The sequence below is a fragment of the Sardina pilchardus genome, chromosome 20 (assembly GCF_963854185.1).
Source record: "Sardina pilchardus chromosome 20, fSarPil1.1, whole genome shotgun sequence".
NCBI classification, from domain to species: Eukaryota; Metazoa; Chordata; class Actinopteri; order Clupeiformes; family Clupeidae; genus Sardina; species Sardina pilchardus.
This window is the reverse complement of record NC_085013.1, coordinates 28,765,865-28,780,599: the sequence shown is the minus strand read 5'-3', so window position 1 is coordinate 28,780,599 and position 14,735 is coordinate 28,765,865. Positions and strand designations below refer to the sequence as shown.

At 48.8% G+C, this 14,735-nt stretch overlaps 1 protein-coding gene and 1 long non-coding RNA gene across 4 annotated transcripts in view; one reads left to right on the top strand and one right to left on the bottom strand.

Annotated features, from left to right (window-relative positions):
* The window catches only part of rps6ka1 (ribosomal protein S6 kinase a, polypeptide 1), a 79,528-nt gene extending 71,680 nt beyond the window's left edge, over window positions 1–7,848 (top strand). For all 3 annotated transcript variants that reach the window (XM_062522641.1, XM_062522642.1, XM_062522640.1), the window contains 8 exons: window positions 1,406–1,531; window positions 1,656–1,745; window positions 1,992–2,150; window positions 4,743–4,904; window positions 5,319–5,395; window positions 5,708–5,825; window positions 6,812–6,949; window positions 7,451–7,848. In XM_062522641.1, the coding sequence (XP_062378625.1) occupies window positions 1,406–1,531; window positions 1,656–1,745; window positions 1,992–2,150; window positions 4,743–4,904; window positions 5,319–5,395; window positions 5,708–5,825; window positions 6,812–6,949; window positions 7,451–7,573 (993 nt within the window). In that variant the 3' untranslated portion in view covers window positions 7,574–7,848. The remainder of the gene's footprint in view (window positions 1–1,405; window positions 1,532–1,655; window positions 1,746–1,991; window positions 2,151–4,742; window positions 4,905–5,318; window positions 5,396–5,707; window positions 5,826–6,811; window positions 6,950–7,450) is intronic.
* A 1,923-nt stretch (window positions 7,849–9,771) lies between these two features.
* On the bottom strand, window positions 9,772–10,122 carry LOC134067394 (uncharacterized). The gene is made up of 2 exons (XR_009936502.1): window positions 10,043–10,122; window positions 9,772–10,010 (listed from the first exon to the last, which is right to left on the bottom strand). It is a non-coding gene; the product is annotated as an uncharacterized LOC134067394 (long non-coding RNA).
* Window positions 10,123–14,735: the final 4,613 nt, after the last annotated feature.

Sequence of the window (14,735 nt, the reverse complement as noted above, 5' to 3'; positions counted from 1 at the left end):
GCTCTAGTCCTCAGTTCTATTCTACTCCTCAGTTCTAGTCCTCAGTCAGCTCTAGTCCTCAGTTCTACTCCTCAGCTCTAATCCTCAGCTCTAGTCCTCAGTTCTATTCTACTCCTCAGCTCTAGTCCTCAGTTCTATTCTACTCCTCAGCTCTAGTCCTCAGCTCTAGTCCTCAGTTCTACTCCTCAGCTCTAATCCTCAGCTCTAGTCCTCAGTTCTATTCTACTCCTCAGCTCTAGTCCTCAGTTCTATTCTACTCCTCAGCTCTAGTCCTCAGCTCTAGTCCTCAGTTCTATTCTACTCCTCAGCTCTAGTCCTCAGTCAGCTCTAGTCCTCAGTTCTATTCTACTCCTCAGCTCTAATCCTCAGTCAGTTCTACTCCTCAGCTCTAGTCCTCAGCTCTAGTCCTCAGCTCTAGTCCTCAGTTCTAGTCCTCAGCTCTAGTCCTCAGTTCTAGTCCTCAGCTCTAGTCCTCAGCTCTAGTCCTCAGCTCTAGTCCTCAGCTCTAGTCCTCAGCTCTAGTCCTCAGCTCTGGTCCTCAGTTCTAGTCCTCAGCTCTATTCCTCAGTTCTAGTCCTCAGTTCTAGTCCTCAGCTCTAGTCCTCAGTTCTAGTCCTCAGCTCTATTCCTCAGCTCTAGTCCTCAGCTCTGGTCCTCAGTTCTATTCCTGTAAGCCTACTCTGTGGTGAAGGTCAGTAGATTGCTTGTTCAGTCCTCCCCACTGTAGCCGTTAGCAGTGTCCTGGGCCTCTGGAGCACCAGCAGCTGCAGTGGAGGATGTGCTGTCCATTTCTCACCACTAGATGGCAGGCTTTCTCCCCACACCCCTGTGTAGCAGTGATGGTGTGTTGCGTAACGCCATTAGGGCCGAGCCTCAGAGGAGATCAGTGTGCTTCTGCCGTACATGTGGGCTAGTGTCGGGGCTTTCGTGTGTGTGTGTGTGTGTGTGTGTGTGTGTGTGTGTGTGTGTGTGTCTTTTTCATATTCCTGTAGAGAGTGTTGTGGGATAAAGCCGGCGGTGTAAATGGCTTTTAAATCCCGACTCGTTCATCATGCGCCGCCACTCAGAGCCATTAAAGGGACACGGCCGCCTCTTTACACAGCTCTGGGTTCTGAACATCCTGGCCTAGTTCACATTAGAACTCTGTGTGTGTGTGTGTGTGTGTGTGTGTGAGAGCTTTGTTTTTTATTTGTTTTTATTGATGGAATACTGTAAGTGGTGTGTGTGTATCTGTGCATGAACAACATTATTAAGCATAAAAGTAATACAATTCACTATTAAGAGAGAGCGATGGGGTGTGTGTGTGTGTGTGTGTGTGTGTGTGTGTGTGTGTGTGTGTGTGTGTGTGTGTGTGTGTGTGTGTGTTGACCATATAACCCATGTCTGTCTCCATGTGTCCCAGCAGCAGCTTCATGGGAAGAGCATCCTGTTCAGCGACGGCTACGTGCTGAAGGAGGACATCGGCATGGGAGCCTACTCCGTCTGCAAACGCTGCGTCCACAAGACCACCAACACAGAGTACGCCGTCAAGGTCAGACCTCCCTCTCCACCTCTCTCTCTTATTACTCTCTCCCTCCCTCTCTCCCTCTCTCCCTCTCTCTCTCCCCCTCGTTGTAGTCTCATGGTTCATCTGGTTGTGGTGATGTGATTGACAGGTGATTGACAAGTCCATGACGGACCCCTCCGAGGAGATTGAGATTCTACTGCGGTACGGCCAGCATCCCAACGTCATCACTCTCAAGGATGTGAGTACACCACAACAACAACAACAACAGTAAACAACAACATCTTCCTCTCCCACACGACCAAAGCCCCACCAGGCTGCAGGTTCAGGTCTTCATCAAACAGACGGAGTTCAGTACTAACTGGCTGAAGCAATTTTGCTAAATCATTGTAGAAGCCGCGGATAATAGTTGGGATATTACGGTATTATGACCATTCATGAGCCTACATGTATTAAGTGTGTGTGTGTGTGTGTGTGTGTGTGACAGGTGTATGACACAGGTAAAGAGGTGTATCTAGTGACTGAGCTGATGAGAGGCGGTGAGCTGTTGGACCGTATCCTCAAGCAGAAGTTCTTCTCCGAGAGAGAGGCCAGCTCAGTCCTGCACACCATCACCAAGACCGTGGAGTACATGCACTCACAGGGGGTAAGAACACACACACACACACACACACACACACACACACACACACACACGCACTCTAGAGCACAGTGTGCACTTGCATTCTATTCATGGGTTTCGTCAGGTCCCTTTCCACAGGTGTATAAAACCAAGCAGCTAGATTATGAATGCAGACTGTGTGGTGCTTGATTAATACACCTGTGGAAAGGGACCTGATGAAACACATGAATACATCATCCCAGAAACTGTAATCAAGTTGCACTCTCAGGTGAGGATGAGAGCAGATGTTTGCCGTTAGTTATGTTAATGCTCCAGGCTGTACAGAGACAGCAGTAGCCTAGCCTACCTCAGAGCCTGTCTGATGTGATGGATGCTAATGCTAGAGTAGCATCAGAGCCCGTCTACGGAGAGCCTTGCCACTCGCTATTAAGTCCCATTGTAACGACTTTTGGTTGCAGTTCCACCAAAATTCCACTGGGGGCGGTCGCCTGAGTGCAGAATGAATGGGAGCCTATGGAGCTAGACGGCTAAAGTTGGCTCTTTCACCCAATTGTCGTTGAGAGATCTCAGATTTGATTGTAGTTTTTGCAAGTTCAACATAGGTTATAGGTCAAAAGTTGAATGAACGAGTACTTATGTCCTTCCGATTTCTTACAGGTTGAGTTGTTGTTGCCCATACCACGCTAGCATTCTGCTAATGAAGCTTGAGTGTATGACGTCATTTACATTTTAAAAGACGTTTTAAAGCAAACAAGTGACTCTAAAAAATCAAACACCACGCAATACGTAATTTCTTTGCATCCCCTTTCGAAAACAACATTAAAATTCATTGACAAAAAAATATATTTTGAGAAAAGCGGATTTTGAGGGGTATTGCTCCATAGACCGCCATGCATTCTGCACTCCAAATGTAGCGCCTCTAATGGAACCAGCGTGGAACTGCAACCATTTCAAAACCGGAAGTATAGCAACAGTGGCAGTTCTCCCCTTATTAGACATTCTCTGGTAGCATGGCTCCTCTTCCCACACATCAGCATTGCTGCCACCTCACCCACTAGCCGCTAATGCTAGAGTAGCATGGCTCCTCTTCCCACACATCAGCGCACATCAACACTGCTGGCTCCACCCACTAGCCGCTAATGCTACAGTAGCATGGCTCCTCTTCCCACACATCAGCATTGCTGCCACCTCACCCACTAGCGGCTAATGCTATAGTAGCATGGCTCCTCTTCCCACACATCAGCACACATCAACACTGCTGGCTCCACCCACTAGCCGCTAATGCTACAGTAGCATGGCTCCTCTTCCCACACATCAGCATTGGTGCCACCTCACCCACTAGCGGCTAATGCTATAGTAGCATGGCTCCTCTTTCCACACATCAGCGCACATCAACACTGCTGGCTCCACCCACTAGCCGGCGCCGCTAATGCTACAGTAGCATGGCTCCTCTTCCCACACATTAGCACACATCAGCACACATCAACACTGCTGGCTCCTCACCCACTAGCCGCTAATGCTACAGTAGCATGGCTCCTCTTCCCACACATCAGCATTGCTGCCACCTCACCCACTAGCGGCTAATGCTATAGTAGCATGGCTCCTCTTTCCACACATCAGCGCACATCAACACTGCTGGCTCCTCACCCACTAGCCGCTAATGCTACAGTAGCATGGCTCCTCTTCCCACACATCAGCATTGCTGCCACCTCACCCACTAGCGGCTAATGCTATAGTAGCATGGCTCCTCTTTCCACACATCAGCGCACATCAACACTGCTGGCTCCTCACCCACTAGCCGCTAATGCTACAGTAGCATGGCTCCTCTTCCCACACATTAGCACACATCAGCACACATCAACACTGCTGGCTCCTCACCCACTAGCCGCTAATGCTACAGCTGCACAGGATGTGCTGCCCTTTCTGCTCCATCTGCTCATCAGCTGTTGCTGTTGTAGCTGTCTCTTTCTCCTCCTCTCTCTCTTCTCTCTCTCTCATTTTCTTTCTCTCTTAGTCTCTTCCACCCTCTTTCGCTCTTGCTTTCGCTTTCTCTCTGTTGCACTCTTTCTCTCTCCCTCCTCTCTATCTTACCTTTATTTACCCCTCTCCTCTCTCTTTCTCTTTCCCTCTCTTTCTTACCGTCTCTCCCTCTCTCTGTCCATCTTTCTCTCTCTCCCTCTCTATCCCATCCTTATTCATCCCTCTCTCTCTCCGTCTCTCTCTCTCCAGGTAGTGCATAGGGATCTGAAGCCCAGTAATATCCTGTATGTGGATGAGTCTTCACCTCTCTCCCTCTCTCTCTCTCTCTCTCTCTCTCTCTCTCTCTCTCCCCCCCCCCCTCTTCTCTCTCTCTCTCTCTCTCCGTCTCTGGTCTGCAGGTAGTTCATAGGGATCTGAAGCCCAGTAATATCCTGTATGTGGATGAGTCTTCACCTCTCTCTCTCTCTCTCTCTCTCTCTCTCTCTCTCTCTCTCTCTCTCTCTCTCCTCTCCCTCTCTCTCTCTCTCTCTCTCTCTCTCTCTCTCTCTCTCTCTCTCTCTCTCTCTCTCTCTCTCTCTCTCTCTCTCTCTCTCTCTCTCTCTCTCTCTCTCTCTCTCTCTCTCTCTCTCTCTCTAGGTAGTGCATAGGGATCTGAAGCCCAGTAATATCCTGTATGTGGATGAGTCGGGAAACCCAGAGTCTCTGCGCATCTGTGACTTCGGTTTCGCCAAGCAGCTACGGGCGGACAACGGCCTGCTCATGACCCCCTGCTACACCGCCAACTTCGTCGCACCAGAGGTGTGTGTGTGTGTGTGTCTGTGTGTCTGTGTGTGTGTGTCTGTGTGTGTGTCCAAGGTCTGCTCATGACCCCCTGCTACACCGCCAACTTTGTAGAACCAGAGGGGTGTGCGTATGTGATTGTCCGAGTGTTTAAATGCTTGTGTCTGTGTGACAGCTCATGTGCCTGTGACACACATATCTTTGTGTGTGTGCGTGTGTGTAAGAGAGTGTGTGTGTGTGTGTTGAGATTGTAATAGCTTCCTGATTACAGGGCCCGTTCACACGTGAGCCCACTGAAGATGTGACTATGACAGGGAAGAGAGTAGCAGCTAATTGGGTCCCATTCAGTGTTGACTTCACTCTGTAATTTGCACTCGTGATTAAGTGTGTGTGTGTGTGTGTGTGTGTGTGTGTGTGTGTGTGTGTGTGTAGGTTCTAAAGCGGCAGGGCTACGATGAGGGATGCGATGTCTGGAGTCTGGGAGTCCTCCTGTACACCATGATCGCTGGGTGAGGATTGGATCAGTAACACACACACACACACACACACACCCAACATGAATCCACATGCTCTCTCTCTCACTCACTCACTCACTCACTCACACACACGCACACACACACACAGTCACACTCACACACACACACTCTGGAACATGTGGGCCTACAGTTGCATTCACACTCATTGACCCATTAAACATTACATGAACCACATCAAAATATCCAGACAAACAAATACTCAAATGTAATGTTCTATTTTCCCTTTCTCCCTCTCTCTCTCTCTCTCCCTCCCTCCCTCCCTCCCTCCCTCTCCCTCTCTCTCAGGTTCACTCCATTTGCTAATGGTCCAGAAGATTCTCCAGAGGATATCCTCAACAGGATTGGCAACGGCTCCTTCACCCTCACAGGGGGCAACTGGGACCACGTGTCTGAGGCTGCCAAGGTCACTAACACGAATATACATTATGTGTACACGCACACACACACACATACGCACACACACACACACACACACACACACACACACACACACACACACACACACACACACACACACACACGCGTCCCTAAGCATACACAGATACAGGGTGCTGCAGTGGCACACACTGTCTCTCTTCAGGACCCAAAACTAGGCCATGTGTAACGTGCGGCATACACCAACGCTGAAGAGCTAAAAACCTGCATTGCTACACTGAGCTCGCTAGGCTACATCCATGGACACTATCCTGCATTGCCACTCCGAGATCAATAGTCTACATCCATTTGCAGATCTTTAATTTTCCAGGTTCAGATGTTTAGACAAAAATGTAGACAAAAATCTCCATGTGTTAGCATACTGTATTAGCATGTGTTAGCATACTATATTAGCATACCCAAGACCTGGTGTCTAAGATGCTCTATGTATCAGCATAGTGTATTAGCATATTGTATTAGCATGCTGATGTAGTCCTGTGCTCTCTGCTGTAGGACCTGGTGTCTAAGATGCTACATGTGTTAGCATATTGTATTAGCATGCTGATGTTGTCCTGTGCTCTCTGCTGTAGGACCTGGTGTCTAAGATGTTACATGTGTTAGCATATTGTATTAGCATGCTGATGTTGTCCTGTGCTCTCTGCTGTAAGACCTGGTGTCTAAGATGCTACATGTGTTAGCATATTGTATTAGCATGCTGATGTTGTCCTGTGCTCTCTGCTGTAGGACCTGGTGTCTAAGATGCTACATGTGTTAGCATATTGTATTAGCATGCTGATGTTGTCCTGTGCTCTCTGCTGTAAGACCTGGTGTCTAAGAAGCTACATGTGTCAGCATATTGTATTAGCATGCTGATGTTGTCCTGTGCTCTCTGCTGTAGGACCTGGTGTCTAAGATGCTACATGTGTTAGCATATTGTATTAGCATGCTGATGTTCTGCTGTGCTCTCTGCTGTAGGACCTGGTGTCTAAGATGCTGCACGTGGACCCCCACCAGCGACTCACGGCCATGCAGGTGCTGAAGCACCCCTGGATCGTGCAGCGCGACAAACTCCCCAACAGCCAGCTGCAGCACCAGGATGCAAAACTAGTCAAGGTACACACACACACACACACACACACACACACACACCTCTACATACACAAGGATGTTATGGTATAAGTAATGCTATGTAATACTGCACCATGATGCTATCTAGAAGCCCATACTGTATGTAGGCTATTGCTACACCACAACAGAGGATGTAGGAGGCACACTGTAGGCTATTGCTACACCACAACACAGCATGTAGGGAGGCACACTGTAGGCTGTTGCTACACCACAACAGAGGATGTAGGGAGGCACACTGTAGGCTATTGCTACACTACAACACAGCATGTAGGGAGGCACACTGTAGGCTATTGCTACACCACAACAGAGGATGTAGGGAGGCACACTGTTATGCCAGTCTGAAAAGGGTGAACACAATTCTGCAGTCGTTTTAATTCCATAATAAAGACATGACAGTTCAGAGAAGGGTATTGTATGAACTGAATGAACAGATTGTTCCTCTGGTGCTGATTCAGTGCTGATTGCACTTCATTGCTGTTCCTGCAGGGGGCGATGGCAGCGACCTACTCTGCGCTGAAGAGCTCTCAGCCGCCGCCAGAGCTCAAGCCCATCGAGTCGTCCTTCCTGGCCCAGCGGCGCGTCAAGAAGCTCCCCTCCACCTCTCTGTAGAGCCACAGAGAGAGAGAAGACACAAGAGACACATGGACTTACTGCACACACACACACACACACACACACACACACACATAGACACATGTTCATGTACACTGATACACATATCATATGAAAACCAAGACGGAGGATGTGTCCTTCACAAAAAACATTACCAGCTGAAGCAAGGGGTCCCCCCCCCTTCCCCTTCCCCTTTCCCCCAGACACCCTGTTCCCTGTCATCCGTAGCCTAGTTTGGAGGGTGGGGGGGGGGCTTCAGAAAATAGCCAAGGACTGGGTACTGGGTGGCTGGGCGGGTACGCTGTTTGGGGGGGCTGGGTGGGGTTAGTGATGCCGAATGTGTTGTGATGTGGTGGAAAGACGTGATTGGCTGTGATTTCCTGTTCTGTGCCTGTGCCTTTGTGCATGCAGAGATGGGAAGATGATCCAACCCAACCCTAGACCCCATGAGCAAGCACACTGTTATTACTCCTGGGTTCACCTTATTATTATCGTTATGATGGGAATGCTGTGTGCTTGAGCAAGCACACTAAAGTAATGCTGTATCTTAAAGAATGTCCGTCATCGGCTCATTCCCTCGTTGGTCCATATGGGTAATGTTCCCCTCCGTCAGCTGTGATTGGGCAATGTTCCCCTCAGTCAGCTGTGATTGGGCAATGTTCCCCTCCGTCAGCTGTGATTGGGCAATGTTCCCCTCAGTCAGCTGTGATTGGGCAATGTTCCCCTCCGTCAGCTGTGATTGGGCAATGTTCCCCTCAGTCAGCTGTGATTGGGCAATGTTCCCCTCCGTCAGCTGTGATTGGGCAATGTTCCCCTCCGTCAGCTGTGATTGGGCAATGTTCCCCTCCGTCAGCTGTGATTGGGCAATGTTCCCCTCAGTCAGCTGTGATTGGGCAATGTTCCCCTCCGTCAGCTGTGGTTGGAGATCGTCTTTCTGCTCGTCCATCTGTAAGTGTAGTTCTCCAGTCCCTCCTATAGAGTCTCCACACCCCCTCTATCACTCTCTTCTCTTCTCCTCACCTCTGACTCTATCCCTCTCTTCTCTCCTCCTCACCCCTGACTCTATCCCTCTCTTCTCTCCTCCTCTCCTCACCTCTGACTCTATCCCTCTCTCCTCCTCTCCTCACCCCTGACTCTATCACTCTCTCTTCTCTTCTCCTCACCCCTGACTCTATCACTCTCTTCTCTCCTCCTCACCCCTGACTCTATCCCTCTCTTCTCTCCTCCTCACCCCTGACTATATCCCTCTCTTCTCTCCTCCTCTCCTCACCCCTGACTCTATCCCTCTCTTCTCCTCTCCTCACCCCTGACTCTATCCCTCTCTTCTCCTCTCCTCACCCCTGACTCTATCACTCTCTCTTCTCTTCTCCTCACCTCTGACTCTATCACTCTCTTCTCTCCTCCTCACCCCTGACTCTATCCCTCTCTCTCCTCCTCTCCTCACTCCTGACTATCCCTCTCTCCTCCTCTCCTCACTCCTGACTATCCCTCTCTCCTCCTCTCCTCACCCCTGACTCTATCACTCTCTCCTCCTCTCCTCACTCCTGACTCTATCACGCCGGTTTCAAATTCCTTGGAATTGGCCTGTTTTCTGGAGATCCGATATCTCAGTCTCATCATTTTCACACTCCGGTTCCCTCCCTCCTTCCCTCTTTCGCCCTGGCCCCTCAGATCGAGAACCGCAAACAGGGTTCCGTCTGGTTCTAGTGTTGTAGGCATCAGCTGAGCGGTTCCGTGAGCACCTGCCTGTGCTTGTTCGAGACTGTTGCACTGCACGGGGTGATGAGGGGAGCCTTGTGTAGACCACTGGGAGGGGAGGGGGCACTTGGGTTCATAAGGGGGGGGGGCATGGTTTGGGATTGGGGTGGGGGGGTAGGGGGTTGACCGCTGAGAGATTTGGAGTGTGTTCTGCATGGTCTTGTCCAGTCTGCTTCGCTGCGTTGCTTTTCTAGGTCTGCGCTCTTTGCCTGCCGACCTTAATGGGCTTTGGGTTAGAAAACATGCAAAGCGTTTTCAAGTGTCTCCTGATATTTTGTCCAAAAAAAAGAGAGAATTAAAATAAAATAAAGTCTGCCATATGGTTTCTAGTGGCATACATGTGGCATGTTAAATATATATATATTATATATTTTGTATTCCAAATCTTGAATGCTGTCTTGAGTGTTTTGTTGTTGCTTGTTGTATGTTGGTATTTGTTTAGTTTTTTTGTTATTCTGGTCAGAAGGGACCTTGAGAACTAAGAGGTTTGATTGTACTGTACTGGAGACGATGTTGATGATTTTTATATGAATTTTATTTCCTCCTCACGGTCAGTCACCAGGTGATTGGCGTTATCTGTTCAGTCCTCAGTGGACACACTGGTTCCTCATCCTCTGACCACACACACACCATGCACTCCAAACCTTCCATCACACACACACCATGCACCCCAAACCTTCCATCACACACACACCATGCACCCAAAACGTTCCAACACAAATACACCATGTACTCCAAACGTTCCATCACAAATACACCATGTACTCCAAACGTTCCACCGTTCACATCCTTCGTTGGTCTTCTTGTTCTCGTATAGTTGATGGCACAGCTGTTCCTCTGTTAGTTGTTCTACTGTTGCTTTATGGGTTCACAGACATTTCAAAGTTCTACATATTTTAGTTAGAGACGAGGTCAGTGGAGCATTACTCCTGCATTTGAACCTTGACCTTTGCCTACTGTTAGACGGACGAAGAAGGATTCTCTCCCATCTGCGTGTATTTCAGCTACATTAAATGGTATTATTAGGGGCCAGTAAGGAGAACGCTTTATAGAAGAACCTTGACGTTCTTCGAACCACCTTTATGGGTTCCGAGGACAAAGGAAACCCACAGGAACCCAATGAAGTTCTAGACTAGAGAAATCGGAGCAAAATATATTGAATATTATTATGATTCCCAACAGTATCCAGCCCACAGAACTCTGGGGGTAAACTCAGCCTGGGGGGCAGGGGTATGAGCAGGCGTGGGGGTATGAGAACATGCAGTGTTCCGTTACCTTGCGTCGTCATGGCTACCTGCCTCTCGCCCCTGTGCTGGGCTTGACGATCTGAAGCTGCCGGTTGGATGAGTGAGATCAGTGGTACAGCACAGCTGCATGCTACCTACTACTGCGGTCTAATCCAGTACACTGCAACAGTGAATTAAGGGTCGTTCACACAGAAGAACCACGACTATGACGATAATGCCAAAAATAAAGAAATAAATAGCTTTCTGTTGTCATTGTTGTGAACGGCCCTTTATTAGACCAACAGCACAACACAGCTTCATGTTCTCAACCACTGCAGCCCAAGTCCAGCACACAGTGTGTAACTCTACTGACACCGGCACCACACAGTGACCACACACACGTCCTGCTCTGAGATAGGACGCAGTGACCACACACACCTGCTCTGAGATAGGACACAGTGAGCACACACACTCTGAGATAGGACGAGGTTCTAAGGGACTATGATGAAATAATAGTATCAAAGGAGAAGTTATTATTTATGTCTGATTAGGAAGTGTTTCGTTTAGATCTTGTCATTTCTTTGTTTGCTTTTTTGCTTCTTGAGGCTTTTGTTTTGGTGGTTTGTTTGTTGTTGGCTTGTTGCATTCTGTTTCGTCTGGTGATGAGTTTGCCCTCTGTATGACCTTGGAATGTGTTCTGTTCTGTTTTCTTTCATCATTTCCTGTAACTTTTTTAAAACAATCTTTCGATACATCGCTCTGTTCCTGCTGATGAGCTCGACAGACCAGAAGAATGCCGAGAGCAGGCTCCACGACTGACTGGACGTTGGTGTGTCTTGTGTGTGTGTGTGTGTGTGAGACTGAGCTCTCCATTTTCTTTAATGCCATGTAGCACATGGTGTGCTTCGTGCCTGGCCACTGGTTGAGGGGTGGGGGTGGGGGTGGGGGTGGAAGAGTTGAGAGGGGCTTTAAGATTTGGGAGGGCTGTATTTTTTCTGTTTGTGTGTGTGTGTGTATCTCTTTCCCTGTGTGGAATGAGATGAGTGGAGCAGGATGGCGGAGACCAAGATGAGATGCCTTTCTATTAAAAACAAAAACACACCTTTCTCTGCTCTCATGCCTCCTGAGTCCAGTTTCTTACTATTTAAAAACAAAAACACACCTTTCTCTGCTCTCATACCTCCTGAGTCCAGTTTCTTACTATTTAAAAACAAAAACACACCTTTCTCTGCTCTCATGCCTCCTGAGTCCAGTTTCTTTCCTCACCCCTACCCCCTCCCCTCTCCCCCCTCACCCCTCACCCCTCACCTCACCCCTCCCAAGTGTTTTAATCTTATATCAAGATAAATAAACTAGTTGGTATTGTTTTCAGTACAGACACTTACCTAGTGCTCTCTTTTGAAATCATTTGACTTCATTTACAGTAAGACTTAATAATTCTTCCTGAAAAGAAGCAAAATGATCTGTCCATGCAGTAAGTACATTTGTCGTAAAACAAGCAAAATGATCTGTCCGTAAGTCAATTTACCTTGATAAGACTCCTTAACATAAGTCAAAGTCTTCTTTAATTAAGTGAAATGATCTTTTGAAAGAGCGCTAGGTAAGTATTTTCATACTTAAAGCAATACCAAATAGATTTTTGATCTTACTGTAATATAAGGTAATTACACTTGGTTAGATTTCATTTTTTGCAGTGTACAGGTCACCAGAAGGACGTATGAAGGTCCTAGAGCAGGGTCACCAGAAGGACGTATGAAGGTCGTAGAGCAGGTCATCAGGAGGTCGTAGGAAGGTCATGGCACTACACCTGCCCAGGTGCTGTCTGTGAGTGTGTTGTTGAGTAGATGCTGCTGTGTGTGATGCCACACCAGTCTCTTCAGAGCGGATTGCTACTGCGTGGTCCAGAGTGAGCATGAGTGTGAGCATCAGTATGCTCCTGCAGCATTGCAACAGCTCACCTGTCTTCACACACCACAACGTCTGGGGCTCCGTTATGCAACCACAAGGCCGCGTGTGTGTGTGTGTGTGTGTGTGCGCAGCTGTGTTACATTGAGATCACAAGCAGTCCACCCCCATTAAAAGTGCCGATCAGAGACAACTCGGCTTTGTTGTCTAATCCAAGTAAAGATCAAGCGTTGAGAAGAGACTCAAATTCACACACACACACACACACACACACACACACACACATTTGCCTGCCTTTACCTCACTGCAGTATTTCGTTACATAAGCCACTCTCTCCATGTCCACACACACACACGCACCCCTCCCTGTTCAGTCTGGGTTCTCTCTCTCTCACACACACACACACACCCTCCGTATTCAGTCTGCGTTCACACCCTCCAGTTTAATAATGCACACACACACACACACACACACTTTAATAATGCACACAGCCGGCATGTTCTGCTTTTACTCTCCAGGTCATGCCCTCTAGCCCTCTACAGTATGTACACCTCTCCATTTACATCTCTCTATCCCTCTCTCCTCTCCACTTACATCTCTCTATCCCTCTCTATTTACACCACTCCACTTACATCTCTCTATCCCTCTCTATTTACACCACTCCACTTACATCCCTCTCTTTACACCTCTCCATTTGCATCCCTCTCTCTTGACATCTCTCCCCTGTTCCATCTCTCTCTCTTTTCTCTTCTCTTCCCCCTGTTCCATCTCTCTCTTTCTCTCTCTCTCTCTCCACCACTATTCTACCCCATTCCTTCTCTCTCTCTCTCTTTCTCTCTCTCAAGCTCTACCTCCACTTTTGTTTCTCTCCCTCATTCCATCTCTTCACCTCTCTCTTGCCCTCTCTCTATCTATCTATCTATCTTTCCTCCACCCTTTCTCTCCCTCCATGTTTGTCCTACTCTCGCTATCTCACTCACACACACACACACACACACACACACACACACACACACACACACGCACACACGCACCTCCTGTAAACAGATCCAGGCTCAGAGCCAGCACTGTGCATCAGTAATGATGCTGTGTTCACCCAGGGGAGATGGGGGTGGAGTGTGATGGTGCACAAACACAAGTACTGCTCCCCACACCGCCTCCATCAGTCCCCACACTGCCTCCATCAGTCCCCACACTGCCTCCATCAGTCCCCACACTGCCTCCATCAGTCCCCACACTGCAACAGTCCCCACACCGCCTCCATCAGTCCACACACCACCTCCTCCAGTCCCCACACTGCAACAGTCCCCACACCGCCTCCATCAGTCCACACACCACCTCCTCCAGTCCCCACACTGCAACAGTCCCCACACCGCCTCCATCAGTCCCCACACCACCTCCTCCAGTCCCCACACTGCAACAGTCCCCACACTGCCTCCATCAGTCCTTCACACACAGCTCCCACTTCTCCAGGTCCCCAGCACACCCATACTGACTAGCACACCCAGACTACTGACTAGGTACCCAACACACCCAAACTACCGACTAGCACACCCAGACTACTAACTAGGTGCCCATCCCACCCAGACTACTGACTAGTACATCCAAACTACTGACACCATCACACCCAGACTACTGACTAGGTACCCATCACACCCAGACTACTGACTAGACACCCAAACTACTGACTAGCACACCCATACTAACTAGGTACCCAGCACACCCAGACTACTGAGTGGCATCTTACGAACATACCTACACACTTGGCGCAATGGTCAGCCCAGATTTGATCACTCCCCCACTGGCCACCCTTTGGTCACAAGTCCAATTCTCTAACCAGTGGGCCATGGATGCCACATCATGGGGCAGAAAACACTGCACACCAGCGTACATCCTGGGGAGCTGTGCTCACCCTCCAAACCTGCATCACATCCTGGGGAGCTGTGTGTGTGTGTGTGTGTGTGTGTGTGTGTGTGTGTGTGTGTGTGTGTGTGTGTGTGTGTGTGTGTGTGTGTGTGTGTGTGTGTGTGTGTGTGTGTGTGTGTCTGTGTGTGTGTGTGTGTGTGTGTGTGTGTGTGTGTGCTTACCATCCAAACCTGCAATACAGATGACTTCTGCATTATGCACCATCTGTCCCAATGGGTCCACACACACCCTTATTCCTCGAGTACTTTTCCACTGACTCATACAGCCCTTGCTTTTCACACACACACACACACACACACACACACACACACACAGAGAGAGTTTGTTTTATTTCCATTCTGTCT